Here is a 21,008-nt window from a genome sequence, read left to right as displayed (position 1 = left end):
ATAAGTCTTTGACAAGTGGGTAAGTAAAAATTAGATTTCAATGCTTAACACATTCAGGTACGCTGGTAATGGAGCATAAAATCCCATCCTTTACACATTCCTTTATCAGTGTTGTGCTCAGTAATCTCAGCTGACTCTTGTTTAGAAATTCATTATCACTATTTGCAGATCTCTCCAGGGCCTTTCCCATTACTGTCCTTTAATACAAAGTCTCAGATTATGCATTCTGGTCTTTGATATCTGCAGAATGTATATAACTTTTATAATGGGACTTCTTATATATTTATCACAGTAATATTTATAAAAATTGTCCTAATGATGCCTAGTGGTATCCTTGTTGGTGTCATGATACTGAAGGCAGATCATTTGTTTGGTGTGAGGGTTACTTGCCACTTGTCAGCCCAATCCTAGATATTATCCAGGTCTTGTTGTATTGGAATATGGATTGCTTCAGTATCTGAGGAGTTGCAAATGGTGCTGAACATTGTGCAATTGTCGGCGAACATCCCCACTTCTGACCTTATGATGGAGGGAGGGTCATTGAAGAAGCATTGAAGAGATTTGCCTGGAGGAAAACTTTAGTTCAGAATAATTAGGAAATAGGTTATCTCAATGAAAGTTTGAAAATTTCAGGCCAGAAATACTTTGTTGGAACCAGGAAGTGTTTGCTTGAAGCTAAGAAAGTGTAAGCTCAGGAACAAAAACTGAAGTTTACTGGAAAAACTCAGTAGGTCTGGATGCATCTGTGAAGAGAAAATCAGAGTTAACGTTTCGGGTCCAGTGACCTTTCCTCAGAATTTTTTTTTTAAGTGTAAGCTCAAATGTGTGAAGAATCAAGGAAAGGGCATTAAGTTCTCAAAATAATGAATTGTAAAAAAACAGTTAAGTCAAATCTATAGATGTGATAAAGAAATGAACTCTCTCTCTCATGTATTTGAATATTGTAAAGTGTTGGTGTTGGGATAGGTGGGATTTTGTTCTGCCATTGTCCTGCCAGTTTTGAAAACTTTAAATTGTGTGTGTGTGTGTGTGTGTGTATGTATTATATATACATATATAAATAAATCTTGGTTTGTTCTGTTTTATTTTCATTTATTTTATTTAATAAACTTCTGTTTTATTGTTAAGACCAACTAAAAAAGCTGCTGAAGATGTGGCAATTTGTCTATGTTAGCATTTATTCGCCATGCAAGCAAATAGTTTGAATTTTACCTCATTCTGCTCTTACAACTCTTCCACCATTATTCCTCCACTCACCATACTACTCCCAGATGCATGAAATGAATCAGTAACATATTGGCCTGCTGCAGTTTCCTTTAAGCTTCTTAGTCCAGAAATTTAAATTTTTGTGGAGGTAAAGGGCCTGAATTTACATGCAGTCCTATTCCAGCCTACCTTACCTTTCATGGAATTGCACATTTGCGGCCAGTCAAGCAGAGGCATTGATGACCCAGACCTGTGATGAGTCAATTGTCTAATCCTTGTCTCATGTAAACACACACTTTTGATTGTTTGTCTGTCCAAGGATAGAAATGATCAACAGCCAGGAAAATTATTTTATGAGCTGATTTGTATGTGTATATCAACATACCTCTGGAACAGTTGCATCTTCCAGTTCCACAGCAAGGACACTAGTATGGTGTTACAACGCCCTCCAACAATGAGCAACTATAATTAACTTCCATGGCTGGACTGCCTTTACTAATTTCTTAATTATGTTTATTGTGGACTAATGGTTCTAGATGGCTTTAGGGCTGGCATTTTATACATTTGTTGCAGATATACACCATTCACACTAATAATAAATGCAGGAGAGCTGATCAAAAGCTTTGCCAAAAACATGTTATTGAGGAACATTTTAAAGAAGAAGAACAAAGGGGCCTATGGTGCAAAGTCCCTACATGTGGGCCTGAAGGGCTTGATTCTAGTCCTCCGTGCCCTGAAGTTGAGTCTTAGCAAGTTGATTGCAAATAATTTTCCTTTTGAAAAAAGAGTGAGTTCAAGAGGCTGGAAAATTTACATTCTATCATTTAGACATAAGCATCTGAAGTTACAGCTGCCAATGGTGGAGAGATAAAGTTAGTGGATACACAAGACAGAGAACTGAAGGAACACTGAAATTTAGACATAAGCATCTGAAGTTACAGCTGCCAATGGTGGAGAGATAAAGTTAGTGGATACACAAGACAGAGAACTGAAGGAACACTGAAATTTTGGCGTGTTTCAAAGCATGTTACAGAGGGTCAAGAACATGGAGGGTTTGAAAATATGAAGGGGAGCCAATTAGGTTAATGAACATATCAGTAATGTGTAAAGGGGTCTTGGTGCAAATTAGGATACAGACAGCAGACCTGAGGAAGGGCTTAAGTAAGGTGGAATATTGGAGGCCAATTAGGATGATGTTGGAACAGCCACAACCGGAGGTTAACAAAAACAAGCTTGAAGAGGAGACTAACAAAGCTGCATGTTCTGTTCTGTGCTGGAAGCTTTTGTTTGAATGGAAGACTAGTAACACAATGGCCTAGAATTTCCTCAGTGTTCTCCCTCTCTATCATTAAAACTGTACTGCAAACGTGATAGAAACTCCATCTTTTGTCTGTCACATGTCAATGAGATTATGGAGAAAGAACCATAACAGCTGAAACAAAATGTCAGGCCTGCATGCTAACTTATTTTGTCACAGACTAGAAACTTTGTTGATGTCAAAGACAATACTGAGACACAGCCATTCTTATTAGATAGATTTTAATTATTTTTTTCCAACTTTAGCATGGTTATCATGATGAAAAACAGAGAAATTCAATCAACTGATAGTCATTCTGTCACCGAGTCACGGGCAGAGCAGCCCCTCTGCAGTGCAATCTATTGGAAAAACAACAAAGAATGAACCATTAGCATTTGCATGAATGAGTTCATATTGATGGACTGATGATATATGAGATTGTACTCTCAATTGCCTTTGCCAGCATCATTAATAGGAATGCCAATATACTGGCATTCCTAAGTACTAAGTGATTGATGTAAATTGCAATATAAATGATAGTTGTTTTTGGATCAGCTGTTGGCCTTATAAATTATAATACCTGTCTGGATATAAACTGTTCAATCAGTGTTCAATTGAAAGGCATGTAATCAAATAAGCATTAGCTCAGTGTAAAATCAATACCATGCTACGATTGGCTATCTGAGTCGTGTAAAATGTTCAGTGAACTCAATTTCAATTGTATCCTCTATATTACTTTATGTGAAGACTGCGCCTTTTTCTTTTTAGGCAGTCAGACCTTCAGGATCGAAGATGATTTGCATCCTTTCCAGTTCAATGGGTTCTGAGATGGCTGATAAATCCAGTGTACAATTGGCACACTCTGACACATGCAGATCATGTGGTTCTTTAAGGATTGGGTGCATAAATTACTGGGACACTTGGGACAATGCTGTGGTTTCTGCATATCCCCAACAAAGTCACTCGATGTGTTTGGTGCTGAATGAGCCCTTTAGGCTTTTACATGCTAGGGTCTCCCACAGGTGGTGGGGATGTTTCAGGGATACTTTGGGAGCATTTCTAAAGTGTTTCTGCTGTCCTCCTGGCAGTCTCCTGCCATGACCAAGTTCCAAATAGTTGCTTCAGGAGGTTGCTGTCAGGCATAATTATCAACATGTCCTGTCCAGAGAAGCTTATTTTGAGTGATGGACATCTCAAAGCTGGGGAAGTTGGTTTGGAGCAGGATACTGTTGTTTGATAGCCTTTCCTGCCACCGGATTTGGAGGATCTCGCAAAGGAACCGCTAGCAATCCTTCTCCAGTGCTTTGGGTTTCCTGCCATTGGTTCTTCAACTTTCAGAAAGATATGGGAGCACTGCCTGGTAAACCATAACCTTCATGTTGAGATTCTGGTCCTCAAATACACTTGTCCTTAGTCAGACAGGCCTGAGCTGACACATTGGATGTGATGATAAATTTTGCCATCAATGGCTACCTTGGTCAAGAGGAGGCTCTCAAGATATGGAAAGTGGTCAATTGATCTCAGTCATCAGGGAGAGGAGTTGTATTGCAGGAGCTGCTTGGAAGAGGATTTAGTTTTCAGGGTGTTTTTTTTTAGTGAAAGATTCATTTTTCCATGTGCTTTGGAGAAGGAGTTGACAATGACCTAGAGTTCAGTTTCAGTGTGAGCGCACTGATATAAATACATGATTTTATAAGATGGTTATGTTGAAATGCTCCTTTTTACTTAAAGAGAAACAGAATGCCCTGGAAAAGAAGAATGTTGCAACTTTGTATGTGATGTAGCTGATAACAGGTCAGATGATGTTTACCCTAGAACCGGGGATTGTCAGTTGTTGGTGTTTCCATTTATCTGCTTCCCTTGTCCATCTAGATGGAAGTGGTTGTTGGTTTGAAAGATACATCTTTAGAAGCCATGGTAAATTTCTGCAGTGCATCTTGTAGATAGTACACAATGCTACGAAGGAGCATCAGCAGTGAAGAGAGTAGTTGTGTATGGATGTGGTGCCAATTAAGCAGTTTGCTTTGTCCTGGATGGTACCAATCTTTTTGAATGTTGCTGGAGCTGTAGCCATCTAGGCAAATGCGGACTATTCTATGTCTTACTGAATGCACATGCTATTTTTCACATCTGAACATAAAGAGAGTACTGTATTTTTCCTTGTGCAGCCTTCCAGGATTCCAGACAGTCTGTTCAAACAAAACCCTTGACGTAGAGAGAGAGAAATTGAAATAGAACAGCAGTTACTGTAATCCACAAAGGAAATGATTAATTTCTGTGTTAACAACCAGGCAGAATGCTGGAGGAAGATTGTTCACTGGTTGAAAAGGACCCCCAAGGATTTAAGGACACTGAAAGATTCACCTTGTTGAGGCTGGGAAAAGAGATCACTGGAGTTGGCCTTACTAGTGAAAATCATTTTGGGAATTCTCAGACAATTGAGAGAAATAGTCATGGGAAACTAAAACTCACCACAACGGGGAGAAATAAACCTAATGGGCTTTGGATTGACTGTGGACTGTTTCCCAAAAGACTAATTTAGACTGATTAAGACACTTTACATTAAACTCACTGTTTCTGGAGTTTAGAGTATCAGTCGCCTAATGAGTAATCATCAGTTGATAGTTGATTTTAAGTTGGTTATTACACTAAATGTCTTGAAATCTTGTGTAATTCCTTTCAAATTGATAATTTCAGGTTAATTTTTTTGTTAAGAAAAGGTTGTAATGTCAACTGGCATTGTAATAGGACATATAAGAAATAACTGCGTACTGGAGCTCAATAAGTAAAATTAGTGGATTTTGGTGGATTGAAGGCAGTGTCCATGCACCTATGGGTGGTTAGATGGGAGTGAGGTGCAGTATTACAGTGAGGAAGGGGAGAAGAGGGTTGGTGCAATAACATAATCTTGTTTAACTCCAATCTTTACAGAAACTGGGTTTGTGATGATTCCATTGGTGAATATCATGGCAACTTGCACTCTGTGATCTATAGTAATTAAATATTATACAGAAAATATACATGTTATATGGGGACTATGAAATTTTTGCATAATGGCAAGGATGCCTCTCAAGCAAAATGTTCAGAACTACTGCAAGTAGCTCACATCCTTATCATCATGACCAAATGAAGTAGGTGGAGGATGCAGACAAATTTCTGAGGGCAGCTATATTTGCAAAAAATACTCCATAAGACTCGATGTTTAACAGTCAAAATTACCAGTGCTGCTATCACTTTCCACTTCATTCCAGAGCCATCAACTTTGGATAATGTTTAAAAATGTGGAAGCAAATCGATGTTAGCTTCCAATTGAATGGAAAGGATTTAAAACTTAAATTACAGCAAAAAAAAGGTCAAAAAACTTGCAGGTCTGTAAAGTATTAGAAAGACAGACAAGTTAATATTTAAAATGTGGCCTATTTGCAGCAGTTCTGAACCATTTTGCTTCTGCGGTATCCTTCCGATGATGTAGAAGTTGCACAGTGCCACTGATGCATTACATACATTCTGTATAATATTCTGTTATCACGAAGTACAATTTACAAGTTGACCCAGCTTATTTACAAAGAAAACTCTTCAGCCCCAAAAATCATGCTTTCTTCAGCCACAGCATGCTACGCTTACATAAATAAACAACCTCAATTTTTCACCCTGCAAATGGATTTTATTTATCTTACTGGGGCACAAGAGATTAAGCAGGCAATATGGGCTATCTTGTGAACTTTTTGTTCTGTTAGATCAGGGATGCTTAGGTTTCCTGACTGCCTCTCTGTTGCTTTAATTCTGGCTGTGCATCATCCTTAGCCCTGTTTAAATTGCTTTTGTGGCCCTTAATTTCAATTGCTAGCTGTAATTCACAGTGCCTGCCTGCAATGTCAGTGATGCTTGATCTGAACTATGAATACTTTCTGTAATTTTAAAGAATTCATTCATGGAATGTGTGTCACTGACATTTATTGCCTGTCCCTAGTTGCCCTTGAGAAGGTCGGGGTGAGCTGCCTTCTTTAAACCGCACTGTAATCCATGTGCTGTAGTTGAAACTACAACATCATTACAGAGGGAGTTCCAGAATTTTGACTTAGCAACAGTCAAGGAACAGCAATATATTTCCATGTCAGGACATTGAGTGGCTTGGAGGAGAACTTCCAGTTGTTGGTGTTTCCATTTATCTGCTTCCTTTGTCCATCTAGATGGAAGTGGTAGTCAGTTTGAACAATACATCCTTAGGAGGTATGGTAAATTTCTGCAGTGCATTTTGTAGATAGTACACAATGCTGCTACTGAGCATCAGCAGTGAAGGGAGTAGATGTGTATGAATGTGGTGCTAATTAAGCAGTTTGCTTTGTCCTAGATGGTATCAACCTTCTTGAATGTTGCTGAAGTTGTAGTCATCTAGGCAAGTGTGGACTATTCTATCACACTACTGACTTCAACCTTGTAGATGGTGGACAGGCTTTGCAAAGTCAGGAAGTGAGTTACTCACTGCAGGATTCCTTATCTCTGACCTGCTATTGTAGCCACAGTATTTATTAGGCCAGTCCATTTCAGTTTCTAGTCAATAGTAACCTCCAAGATTTTGATAGTGAGGTTGATACTGTGATAGTAACTCCATTGAAAGTCGAGGGACATGCATGGATTCTCTCTTGATATAGATGGTCATTACATGGCATTTGTGTGACGTGAATGTCACTCACCATTTTTCAGCCCAAACTTGGATATTGTCCAGGTCTTGCTGCATTTGGACATGGACTACTTCAGTATCTGAGGAATCACAAATAGTGCTAACTATTATGCAATCATCAGTGAACATCCCCATTTCTGACATTCTGGTGGAGGGAAGGTCATTAATGAAACAGCTGGAGATGGTTAGGCGTAGGACATTACCCTGAGAAACTCCTGCAGAGATGTCCTAGAGACTGAGATGACTGACCTCCAACAACCACACTACCTTCCTTTGCGGCAGCAGAGAGATTGTCCCTGGAGTTCCATTCAGTCCACTTCTACTGTGATTTCTTTCTGCCGCACTTGGTCAAATGTGGCTTTGATTTCAAGAATCACTGTCCCCTCACCACGAGAATTTAGCTCTTTGATTCATGTTTGAACCAATAGTGCAGGAGCTGGGTGGCCCTGGCAGAACCTAAAGTGGATGTGATTGTTGTGAAGCAATTACTGCTTGCAAGCCAGGGGAGCAGCAATTTTGCAGCACAAGTCTTCAGTACTATTGCCCAAAGTTTGACAGGGCCTTTGCAGTATCCAGTGCCTCTGGCCATTTCTTGACATCATTGGCATGGTGCATATTGTCCTGAACGGCACTTGTACCATGAGCAATTTCACTCCATATGCATTTTCACTCCATATGCATTGTAAGTGGTGAAGAAGTTATTGCAAATCAAATGTATTTGGACTTTACAAACCCATGATTCATGTTTTTGGCCCTTCAAATTATAGGAGCCCACTAGATGTGGATTCTATGTTTTCACTCACTAAATGATATTGACTTTGTCCAGCATGTGATCACAGAGAATGCAGTTCAATGTAGACACAATGAGCGCCATGCTGTACCTGATTGCCAGGTATACACCTCCCCACAAGACCCCCAAACTAGACCTTCCATATCTCCTTCTACCTCTCACTATCACTGACAGGCCACTTCCATGCATATTTTCCCACTCCCAATGCATTTTTTAATTTATTCATTCACAGGATGAGGGCATCACTGGTTAGGCAGCATTTATTGCCCATCCCTAATTGCCCAGCGGGCAGTTAAGAGTCAGCCACGTTGCTGTTGGTCTGGAGTCATATCAAGGCCAGATCAGGTAAAGATGGAAGTTTCCTTCCCTAAAGGACATTAGTGAACCAGATGGGTTTTCCCAACAATCAACAATGGATTCATGGTCATCATTAGATTCTTAATTCCAGATATTTATTGAATTCAAATTCCACCATCTGCCGTGGCTGGATTCGAACCTGGGTCCCCAGATGTTATCTGGGCTTCTGGATTAACAGTCCAGCGGTAATACCTCTAGGCCATTGCCTCCCCCATGTGGAGACTGCCACATTGAACTTGGTCTCCAGCTGTTCTTCCTGCCCTCTCAGCCCTTTCACTACATCTGAACAATGCCTACCCTCCAATGCTATTTGACTGAACACCATTCACCCTGAGTTTTCTTCCATCATTGCCCTTCTCCCCATCTCTGCACATACCTTTGCATTTTCTCCTTCCCTTTGCCCCCCCATTTTGTTCTAGCAGGTGATGCTCCCACTGCCTGTGCATCCCCTTGAACAAATCGCCCTGGCACAAACCTCACTATTGGATGTGGTTCAGAGGAAGATTACTCAGTTGAGACCTGGAATTCATGTGTTTTGAGGATGGGTTGGAGAGGCTGGACTTACTTCTATTTGAGTTTTGAAGGGGGATGGACGACTTGATTAGAGTATATAAAATCCCGAATTCTCTTGACATAGTGGAATTGGAAAGAATTTGTCCTTGGTAAGTCCAGAACTAGGCAGCTCTGCTTTAAAATGACGATTGATCTTTTTGGAAAGAGATGAGGTGAATATTTTTACCGGATGGTTGTGCAGATTTGGACCTCACTGAACAGAGTGGAAGAGGGGTCATTGAATTTTTTAAGGCAGCCATAAAGAAGAGTTTTGTTATCTAGGATGGATGGAAATATGAAATTTGAAACACAAACAAATCAGCCATGATCTTTCTAAATGGTGGAGCTGGCTTGAGGGACTGAATGGCCAATTTCTGCTCCTATTTCATATGCTTGTAGGCTTTTCACTATTTATATAAACAATTTGGATGTGAACATAGGAGTAATTTTGCAGACACCAAAATTGTTGGTGTTGTGGACAGCAAAGACAGTTACCTCAGAGTACAACTGAATCTTTATCAGATGGGCCAATGGGCCAAGGAATGACAGATGGAGTTTCACTTAGTAAATGTGAGGTGCTGCATTTTGGAAAGGCAAATCAGGGCAGGACTTACACACTTAATGGTAAGGTCCTGGGAAGTATTGCTGAACAAACAAACCTTGGAGTATCGGTTCATAATTCCTTGAAAGTGGAGTCCCAGGTAGGCAGGATAGTGAAGAAGGCATTTGGTTTGCTTGCCTTTATTAGTCAGTGTATTGAATCTCAGAGTTGGGAGGTCATGTTGCGGCTGTACAGGACATTAATTAGGCCACTTTTGGAATATTGGCCTGGTCTCCCTGCTTTTGGAAGGACGTTATAAAACTTGAAATGGTTCAGAAAAGATTCACAAGGATATTCGAGTGTTGGAGGGTTTGAGCTACAGGAAGAGGCTGAATAGGCTGGGGCTATTTTTCTTAGCGCATCAGAGACTGACAGGGACCTTACAGAGGTTTATAAAATCATGAGGGGCATGGATAGAGTGAATAGACAAGGTCTTTTCTCTGGGGTGGGGGAGTCCAAAACTAGAGGGCATACATTAAGGAAAGATTTAAAAGGGTCAACTTTTTCATGTAGAGGGTGGCGTGTGTATGGAATGAGCTGCCAGACGAAGTGGTGGAGGCTGGTACAATCAAGGTTAAAAAGCACCTGGATGGGTATATAAATAGGAAAGGTTTGAGGGATATGGGCCAAATGCTGGTAAATGGATTAAATTAATTTAGGATATCTGGTCGGCATGGACGAGTTGGACTGAAGGGTCTGTTTCCATGCTGTACAGCTCTATAACTCTATGACTCCAAATGATCACTTATTTGGTAACTGTCTTCTTCTTTGCCCCTTGAGCAAAGGTGCTTTTTCCATTCGTTACTTTTTAGGTCTGATATCTTGGTCAAATACAAAGCCAAAACATTTCAAACCATTTTTTAAAAATCAAATGAGCCCTGCACAACTTCAACCACTATGTTAAAATTTAATTATGTCTTGTAGAAATTGAATAACCTTTGATCTATCCAAGCATTGTAAGTATTTTTACTATAAGCGATGAGATAGTTAGCAAGAACTGATAATTTGCCTTTCAACTCAGCAACAAACAATATTAGTAGAGGTCAAACTGACTTTGAACCAGAACCAATTGCCTAATATCAAAAAATCTAAATGCTTTAGGATTATTGTGCAAGGATTAATTACTGGAATTTTATGTTATCCACGGTTCATTCCTGATCATGCTCAAGCAAAAAGTAGTATTGAGAGAGCTTATCACTACATACCTACTATGCAATTAACCTTTAACTTTCATTGAGCTACTGACTGGGTGCCTGCTGCAACAGACTTTATTTTGACTTGAAATTAATTGCAAGACAACTTCTACATTTTAAAAGCACATTATGGATAATGAATATATCCAAAGAAGGATAGGTATCTTCGATTCTGGGCTCCTGCTAGGCCAGGCTCTGATCTTGCAGTTTTAAACAGACAGCAAAACACAGTGTGTTAAGCTAACGTGTTGTCAGCTTTGTTAAATAACCAGTGGGACATTAAAAACCAGCTGAAGGTTGACAGAATATGTCCGTGAAAACTCTTTAGACTATAGAAGATGAATAGTGACCTCTTTCTGATTCAATGGGGAATAATTGTCCGATTGAGATCACCACCCTGCTCCCTGTTTGAACCACATACAAGAATTTAAGTTAAAACTGCCCTACACACTCTCACACAATACACATAAATGTTCTTGATTGTTTATATTGAATTTACAAATATCTCCCACAATTCTAAACTCAAGGAGGTGAAGCATTCACAGTGACAATAAAAAAGATCACTTTCACATTTCTGATCACCTGCTATCTTACCACAAATAAACTCAAAGTTGAAAAAACTTGTACCCGTACGACATAAACGTGAATATTGGGACAGTTGTCCTTGGAATGACGAAAGCTGAGAGATTTGAAAAAGGTTGGGCTTGATAGAGTAGATCCGGGGAACTCACAAAAGAAAAAATAAGTGAGAGGACATCGACTTAAACTGATGAACAAAATAAGGAAGGGTGATGTGAGAGAAAACCATTTCATGCAATGGAAATATGGTGAAGGCAGGTTTAATTCGGGCATTTGTGAGGGTGTTGGATAATTATTTGAATAGAAATGGCGTGCAGGGATGTGGGAATAGGCAAGAGATTGCTACTGGATAATAGAACTGTTACGGACATGATGGAACTGAATGGTCTCCATGTATGCCATAAATATTCTGTGATTCCGTGATATTGAATCACATGCTCAATAATGGTGTCTATTATTCATTTATTTTCAATAGAAATGTGATTAACATCTGGATTTCCAAATAGCCATATGAGGCTGGTGTCTAGTGACCCCTTTCTAATCCATGCTTTACTGTGTCCCTCCTTACAGACACTGTTGTCCACTCCTTGACAATTGTTGTACACCCTTGCCCTGAGCCTGCAGGAAAGGACTCATGCAGGAGGGTCAGGGACACCCTGGCTCTAAGTGGGGAGCAGTGTAAGACCACATGTGTCATGGTCATCCAAAATGCCAGGGGGATAAGTTGTCAGGTAAAAGCTCATGTAGATGGGTTAAGAAGGGACCTGGGGAAGTGTGAAGCCTGTAGGGTGTACAGGAAGGGGATCTGGATGCTCAGGACCTCACTAACATATAGAGATGGCAGCTGGAAATCACTGCGTGGAGAGTACTGGCTGTCACTTTCCATTGTGCAGGAAATCGAAACTCCGCAGTTGAAAAGAGCATGATTGTAACCTCATCCAGAGTAGATGGGGTAAGTGTCATGACCTGTGAGGGAGGAAACTGCAATATCCATTGATGTAGGCCCTTTAGAGGGAAAAAAAACACCACACACAGACCCATGCACTTTACAGGCCACAGACCAGTGGACTCCCTAATCCATGCTCATCCTAATGCATTGGCTACCTGTGTGCTCTACATCTCCTGCCCCAGATGTTAGTGACCACCTCATTCACACCAACACCTTTGGACACAGAGGTCAGGGCAAGAATATGGATATTGTCAGATTTGGGGCGATTGTGTCAGCAGGACCTCATGACCTGTATATGTGCTGTTCCTCTTGCTTCCATTGACTTACGGTGAAAGCTATGAGCGCACTGCAAAGTGCAGCATTAAAGTGAATAATAATTGTATACTAAGTAAGCTTTCATGACCAAATCGTCGCCATCTTCTTTCTCTCTGTCACATGTGAATATAGCAAACTGCATGTAAATGAAGTGAGATTAAATGATAATGAAATATAAATGAATGGAAATGGGCCTCTCTCAGCTCACTAGTGTCAGTCTGGTCTCACTGTTTAAACCTTGGTTGAAAAATGAGATGTTTCTTCCTGATTTCAAGAATCTCAATTTTCCAATCTCACCATATTTTCACAACTGAGTCATCAATTCCCATATCATTCAGGGGCTGGGAAAATTCAACCCATTGATTTTACAGGATGAATTGACCATAATTTATTCATCAGTTTCTGATGTGTGCCTTGGCTTAAAACACCAATGATACATTAACAAAATAATTTCTATACTTACTATTCTGTGGTGATCCTTCTAACAGTTTGCAACTGTCTGAGTGGACTTGAAATTCAATTTTTAAAAAATGTTAATTTCGTTTATTTAAATTTAATTGGGCAGTGTCATTGTGAGATGCTGATTTTATCTCATGCATAAAGAAGAATGTCTTAATTCACTTGCAACTATGCGGCTGTAAAGACATAAAGTCATCATGACCTGTAAGAAAAATTCAATTTATGTCAGGGTTATTTCTATGAAAAGCTATCTGAGTGCTTTACGATTTGGAGTGAAATCCTGAAGAGTTCTAGTATAACAGAAGTAAATTTACTGACGTGCATCATGTCTGCTAAAAGTTCATCTTCTAAATTTGCCAGACAAATAAAAATAATTAGTACACAAACAAACATTTAGTAACCTCATTGCACAAGTAGAACTTTCAGCATCAAAATATTATGAAGAGTTTAAAGATAAATATTTGCCATTCTCTTCAAGTTGAATCAATCACGCTGTCAAGTGTTACAGAGGTGTTTTACTAACAGTGCATTTAAGATCAGTCATTTGGTAGCACAGAACATGATTATTGCATCTCCACGGCAATGTATCCACCAATCAGAGTCCAATTGCCAACCAATTAGCCCTCCCTTCTCATACAATACAGGTGTTGTCTTGAAAAGGCTTGGGCAGTATTTTCAGAAAATTTAAACATATCTTTCAGGCTTCATTTCACAAGGCTCGGAGCTTTTCAGGAAAAAGGAATATGTAGGGGCCTTGTGTTTTTTTTTGAATTAAATAAAACCATGGGGGTCAGTTGTAAAGTTTCCATTGTAACGCTTTGGCCAATCAGAGTCAACTCACCAACCACTCTGCTACGTGATGTAAATTATTGCTATCTTTGACATTTAGCATTCATGTGCCTGTCCTTATCCATGCAATAGAAAAATCTTAGACAGCACGTCTTATTTTTTCACTCAAAGGGTGGTCAACTAGTGGAATTCACCACTGTAGGCTCTGGAGGCTGGGTCACTGAGTATACTCAAGAAAGAGATTGAATCCTTTAATATCAAAAAAAATTATCAAAGTGTATGGAGAGAAAGCAGGAATTTGGCTTTGAGATAAAGGATTAGCCATGATATCAAATGGAAAGCAAACTCAAAGAGCCGATTATTTTACTTCACCTGGTAGTTTCTATGTTTCTATCTTTTTTTTCAGAAATACTCGAGTTTTGTAGTGCCAAATGTAATATAGGTGCATATAATATATTTTTATTATTTAGGAAATTGGATTTGAAAGTGGAAGAGAAATGGATTTTAGCTTTCGTTCTGTGAATTTTTTTAAGAGGGTAGTTCAAAATCATTTCCAAGATAGCACGTGATTTAAGTTAATTGGCTAGGAATCTCTTTGGGGAGTTAGTTGATGAAATGTTTACAACGTTGAGGTCATGATCTTTGGACAAACAGATGGTCAAGGACCACAAGCAGGTTGAGTTCAGAAGGAAGTATCAATATCAGCAAAAGTCAGCCTAGTTTGTGGTTATAAACTCGGAGCATAATCCCTCAATGAAGGATTTGATTTGTCTAGAAATCTATGTTTAATGGTTGAATAGACAGCGAAGGAGTTGCAAGTTACTTTACATCATCTGAAAAAGTACCTGGCAAGATGAGGTGGCCAAAAGACATTTAGATAGATAGAAATATGAATGTGTACACTAGTTTGTTAGAAGAACAAGGGGACATGATCTATACGGACTTCAGTAAGGCATTTGAGTCAGTGCATTGAGTACAGGACATTGGCTAGGCTACTTTTGGAACACTGCATGCAATTCTGGTCTCTGTGTTATCGAAAGGATGCTGTGAAACTTAAAAGGGTTCAGAAAAGATTTACAAGGACATTGCCAGGGTTGGATGGTTTGAACTGTATACTGAATAGGCTGGGGCTACTTTCCCTAGAGTGTCGGAGGCTGAGAAAGTCCTTGCAAGAGGTTTATAAAATCATGAGGGGCATGGATAGGGTGAATAGCCAAGGACTTTTCCCTGGGATAGGGGGAGTCCAAAACTAGAAGGCTTAGGTTACTTTAGGTTTAAGGTGAGAGGGGAAAGATTTAAAAGGGACCTAAGGGGCAACTTTTTCACACAGAGGGTGGTGCATGTATGGAATGAGCTGCCAGAGAAGGTGGAGGAGGCTGGTATAATTACAACATTTAAAAGGCAGCTGGATGGGTATATGAATAGGAAGGGTTTAGACGGATATGGGCCAAATGCTGGCAAATGGGACTAGATTTATTTAGGATATCTGGTCAGCATGGACTAGTTGGACTGAAGGGCCTGTTTCCATGCTGTACGGCTCTATGATTCTGTAACTCCATAACAATCTGCAGACTTTGAAGTGGCGACAGGAACAGTACTTAATGTATATGACCTAAACAGATGTGCAAAATTTAGTCCAACTTATTTTAAGATATGGATTACCCAAACAAATAAAACTGGCCGAGGTTCAAATTTTATGTCACAAACATTCAAAGTACTCATGAATAATTTGGGAGTACCACAATTTACATCTTGAGCTTATCATCAACAATCGCAAAGAGTGTTGGAAAGTTGTCACCAAACTTTAAAGACCATGGTTAGACATCATTGTCATAAATGTTCTAATGATTGGGATAAAGGAATTTTCTTATTAGTGTTTTCCCCTACGGCTACACACAATGAGTCTCCATAGTTCAGTCTTTTTGAACTGGTGGACATTAGGTGAGACAATGGTTAGAGGAATTAACTAGAGCTCAGACAATATACGTCCAACATATTTGTCATGTTTCTGTTTAAAAAGAATCAAAATGTGCGGGTTGTATTTGAAAAGCGCTCAACAATCAAGGAAATCTAGAGCAGATTAAAAGACCAAAGCTCAGAATGTTATTTGGGATAAGGTGTTTGTACAGTCCTTGGGGAAACATTGAAAACAAGTTTCACTGGAGCTTATCAAATCAAAAAGGAACTCAATGACATAATTATGTAGTGAGCATTCCAGACAGAGTGAATAATCATTATTGTGTCATATTAATATGTTAAAGTGATAGTGATTGAAGAGGATAGTCTGAACACAACTGTGTTTGCAGTGGTGAATGAAATAGTGAGTGAAATAGAAAAGATCAGAACAATTTAAAATTAATCAGAAATTGAAAAATCAAAAATTGACCCTCTAGTGATTGGATAATACAGAGGTATTTACAAATATATATAGAATATTATCCCATCTCCAAGGAAACTATTGAAATGATTTACAAAAGTTATCCATAATCAAGAACTGACTTGTGTAAACATTCCAGGATAAGCATCTTTGGCTATAGATAATATTTATGTACAGAATGCATTACCCATAAAATAGCATTATTACAGATTCAACCCAAAGAAATGAACTTAAGTGAGCAAAGAGATTAATTTCATGATGGACAGTAATAGTACTGAACCAAGTTAAAGTATGTAAAGACTATATATTTTTTTGCATTTTTGATTGTGGACTGAAAGAAGAAGAGAACAATTTAAAAAGCTAAGGATTGTTGAAAGATGATTGTACATTTTAAAAGCAAGTTACTTGACAGTCATCATAAATATTGTTTACACAGCTGCATGTGTAAGCAGCAGGGAAATATCTAGATGCAAGTGAGTTAAAGCCAAGGATGGGCATAAATGGAGATTTGAAGAGCAACAAGTAGCTGTGGCATGGTAACCCATTATCAATGACAAATGCCTTCTGCTTGCAAACAACTTTGCGTTTAGCTCCTATATTGCTGAACAGCTTATAGGTGTGAATGTTTGAGGGAAAAGCCACCAGACGACTGGAAGGGAAGGAATGGCTTTTGCTGTGCAGTTAAAGGCATCTCACATCTGAAGTTAGCCAGTTTATTTACCCTCATCAGTTGCTATATGGTGTAACATTTAGTTAATAAGTCAGAGACATTTATGAATTTGAAGCAGTCACCCTGTGCCTCCTGAAAACAAGTGAAAGTACTTGGAGGAAGAAAAATCAAGAAGCAGCATTCTGATCAGCAAAAGGATGATCTTAGCAAACCCTGTGAATAGATACAATTAAACTCTCTCCCAGTCTTTCCTTCCCCCATACATAACATGTTTATTTGTGTCTGACTGTATGTTTGTAGGGAGGAGATAATAAGCAGATCAGAGTTTTAAAAAGTAAAGTTGTATACCATAGGTCCATGATTGTTAGTCTGTGGTTAGAATCTAGTTATTTGTAATAAATAGTAATTTTGTTAGGTACAGAAACCTGGTCTAAGCTTTCTGTCAACCTGGATATAAATGACAGCAAATTGGGAAAGTCAGCATACTTCTTAAAATCTTTACCTTTTGTGATGCCTCTGGAAAATGTGGGACTTGATTTCCAGAATTATCCAATGAGGCATAACAAGTAGCTGAATCTCACCAATGGTGATGGTGTCGAAAGTGAATTGATCATAAAGACTATGTATCAACTATCGCAAAGTTAATGCGGTAACAAAGGTGGAATCATATCCAATTCCCTGATTGGATGATTGTCTTGATGGGATTGGTAAAACATAATTTACTATGAAAATTGAGTATTTAAAGGGATACCAGCAAGTTCAATTGACAGAAACAACCAGAGAAAAGTTAGATTTTGTAACACTTGCTTTACTTTATCAAAGTAAAGTCATGTCGTTTGGAAGGTAAAATGCATCAGCAATGTTTCAACTATTAACTGACAAAGCTATTGAAGATTGCACAACTGTGTTGTCTAGATTGATTATTTGGTTGTGTTCAACCTAACCTGGAAAGAACATTTATTACACTTGACAAACTATTTGATCAGTTAGAAAGAGTTAATTTGGTCACAAATTTGATTAAAAGTGAAATTGCCAACGAAAAAATGGCATATTTGAACCACACTGTGGGACAAGGCCAAGTAATACCTAGAGAAATAAAATTAAGGGTATCTTGGGTTTTCCATGCCTAAGCCAAATTCTGTGATAAATTGGCATGAGTGCATTTTATCCAAGCTTCATTCCGAATTTCAACGCTGTAGCATTTTCTTTGACAAGCTTATTAAAGAAAGACAAGAATGTAGAATAGACAAAAGAATATCAGAGTGCCTTTGACAATTTTAAAGTTAAGATGGCTCTCCAAATGACCAATCAAGTATTTTTGCAGGAAATAAAATGTGTATCAACAAGAATATTAAACAGTGGAGATAAAGACATCAGAGCCAGGAATTAGTTCTACATCATTTGAAATCTACATATCAAGTAATTCTACAATGACCTTTATTTATACAGACTAATCGTTTGTTTTAAGTGAGATTTCATAATAAAAATCTGAGAGTGGTTTCATTGGAGCTTAATGCCACAATAACCCTATCATTTAAAAATGATTTCTCCAACTGGAAAAAAAATAGGCTAGCCGATGCCTTGCCTGAAACAATTATGAAAGAAAATTAATATTGTCATCAAAGTAGATTTGTGTAAAAATATGATTGTTATGAGAATTCTTGTGCATTTACATCAATATCTTAATGCTGTCAAAGTAAAATACAATTAGTGATCAAATGATATTGTCAATGCAAATTACAATGCCTCTTAAAGGTACCTTTGTTTTTTGAATGGTGTGGTGATGAAGTGTATGATGCAGTTTTATAATATATTATTTGGGAAATTGGATTTAGAAGTAGAGGAAAAGGGGTTTTTAGTTTTCAGTTCTGTGTTCTGTGATGTTCATTTGTGTTTTCTAAGAAATCAGAATTCATTTTTTAACAGAGTTCAAACATCATTCCCAAAAAAATTAGTGACTTAATTTGAATGACTAGCAATCTACCTCGGGAGATAATTGCTGAATTGTTGACAAAGTTGTGTATTATGATATAAAGCAAAATAGTCAAGAGTCACTAACTGATTAAGTTTGGAAGAAAAGATTGATATCAGCAGAAAGGTTTGTACATTGTGAACTTCTTCCAACTTGAAAGAATTTTTAATTAGCATACCAAGGAAAAAGGCTGGGAAAGGTCCTAAGTATTCTTAAGTTTCAATGAGAAAAGTCAGTGGGTTAACCTGTATTTTACTGTTTTTGGGACTAATGGAAATAATGACATCTGATGAAATTGCAGAAGCTCCGAAAGAAAATGCGAACAAACTTGTCAATTGTGTAAGAAACTAAACAGAAAGAATTGGACAGATACTTCATTGAGGTTGAGTGCCTGTAAATTATGTTTTTCGGAAAAAAGGGTTTCTTCTGTTTCTGAAAAGATCTTTCCAGATTATCATAGTGTTTTTGTTTATTCTTTTGAGTGATGAATGAAAATATGTTGTTTTATTAAAGGAGAAGTGGCAGCTTTATGTGAATATGTTCAGTGACTGACCACCACATTAACTAAAAAATAATTGTCTATCAAGCCAGATTTCACTTTGAGATCTGACTTATCCAGTATTACCATTGGCTGGGGTCATAACACAAGTGACAATTTTACTAACGGTCACTCACTAGGTAAGGAATCCATAGTAAAATATGGAATGCCAGTTTTTGATCCTGCCTGAGTATTACTTTCCACTAATTTTGGGCAGGGTTCAGACAAAGAGGGATGATGTATGACAATTTGATCTGCTCTTAAAATCGCCCATGCTGCATGATTGAGTGTCTGTGCACTTTGTCACTTGTTTTAGCCTGCCTGTTTCATTATTGAAATAAAATCTACTGCATCAAAGCTGATATTTGCTAGGGGGGCATTGACATGTGAAACAAAAGTGTTTGGTATTTTATTTTGTTGGTTGCTTCTTGCGTTATGATTCCACACAGGATTTTCACTATGCTGAAGATAATGGTACAGAAAGGTGACTGCAGTATTAAGTAATCTAAATAGCTGTGATACCATTGAGGCCTTTACCTACATTCAGAATAAAAGGCCTCTGCTACCTCTACTCTCAGATGTAATTCTGAAATTGCCCATCTGTTTCTGAAGCATGGTTCAGAATTTGAGTTGTATTTCTTTTTTTTTCTGCAGGATGGAATGGGGCATCTAAGAGTTACAGAAAATGGGCTTCGTTTGGAAGGAGAGTCTGAATTTCTTTTCCCATTGTATGCCAAAGAAATTCGCTCTAGAATGGTATGTAGTAAATACAAATAAACTTATATGGAATTCCAGTGAAGTAAAATAATTTAATGTTAGACATTGTTAAGAGATGTGAAATGTTAAACATTTTCAACCACATGTGAATCCAACTTGCAATTAGTACTGTCAGAGCTCAAGGACAACTTATCTTTATATAAGAATAAATTTGATGATTTAATGCTTCCTTTGCAGAACTTCCTAAACTGGGAATGCACATTGGAATATCTGGCACACAGCAGCGCACCCTATTATGTGTCTAATAATGGGGTGGTAATGGAAAGGGTAGAAAGTTTGAAGTTGACCTTGCTAATGTTCCATGAAATGTAATAATGGGTTTATAAGCCTGGAAATTATAGCTGATGATCTTATTGTACAAAAGTTGAACAGGCTTACATCAAATTCCTCTTGCTGCTATTTCACTAATATCATTAAGTAGACTACTGCCTACATTAAAGTAGTAGAGTGATGAATTGATATGAAGACATAAGAACAGAAATAGACCATTCAGGCCCTTGAGCTTTCTCTGTATTCAATTAGATCATGGCTGATCTGTGCCTTAACTCCATCTATCTGTTTTGTTGTGTTAGCCTAAATATACCGACCAAACTAAAACCTTTAAATGTGTGTATAATTTTCCCTGAAATGATTGAGAGTTAAGCTTTTACAGCAGCCAATACTTTATAGTGGTTTATATTACTTAGTTTCAAACTGTAAGTGACCAGGGGTTTCCTACTGGCTTGCAGAGTTTTGTGAAGCTGAGTGGTAAAAATCAAAGTTCATTATTGGGTCCAATCTTTCCAGGTTTAACTGGAGAGCTTGGCTGGTGGTACGATCATTAACAGTGCCACATAGACTAGCAGACTCTGCAAACATGCTTGACTCAAGAGATAACAAGGTGTAGAGCTGGATGAACACAGCAGG

General features: G+C 38.3%; 1 protein-coding gene across 2 annotated transcripts in view; it reads left to right on the top strand.

The window, feature by feature from the left end:
• Nucleotides 1-21,008, top strand: part of sgcg (sarcoglycan, gamma) — a 493,040-nt gene that overhangs the window by 265,524 nt on the left and 206,508 nt on the right. For both annotated transcript variants that reach the window (XM_048598066.1, XM_048598067.1), the window contains exon 4: nucleotides 19,980-20,081. In XM_048598066.1, coding sequence (XP_048454023.1) covers nucleotides 19,980-20,081 — 102 coding nt within the window. The remainder of the gene's footprint in view (nucleotides 1-19,979; nucleotides 20,082-21,008) is intronic.

The sequence above is a fragment of the Rhincodon typus genome, chromosome 6 (genome assembly GCF_021869965.1).
Source record: "Rhincodon typus isolate 14 chromosome 6, sRhiTyp1.1, whole genome shotgun sequence".
NCBI classification, from domain to species: Eukaryota; Metazoa; Chordata; class Chondrichthyes; order Orectolobiformes; family Rhincodontidae; genus Rhincodon; species Rhincodon typus.
The sequence above is the reverse complement of the archived record's forward strand: the minus strand, read 5'-3'. Positions and strand labels throughout refer to the sequence as shown.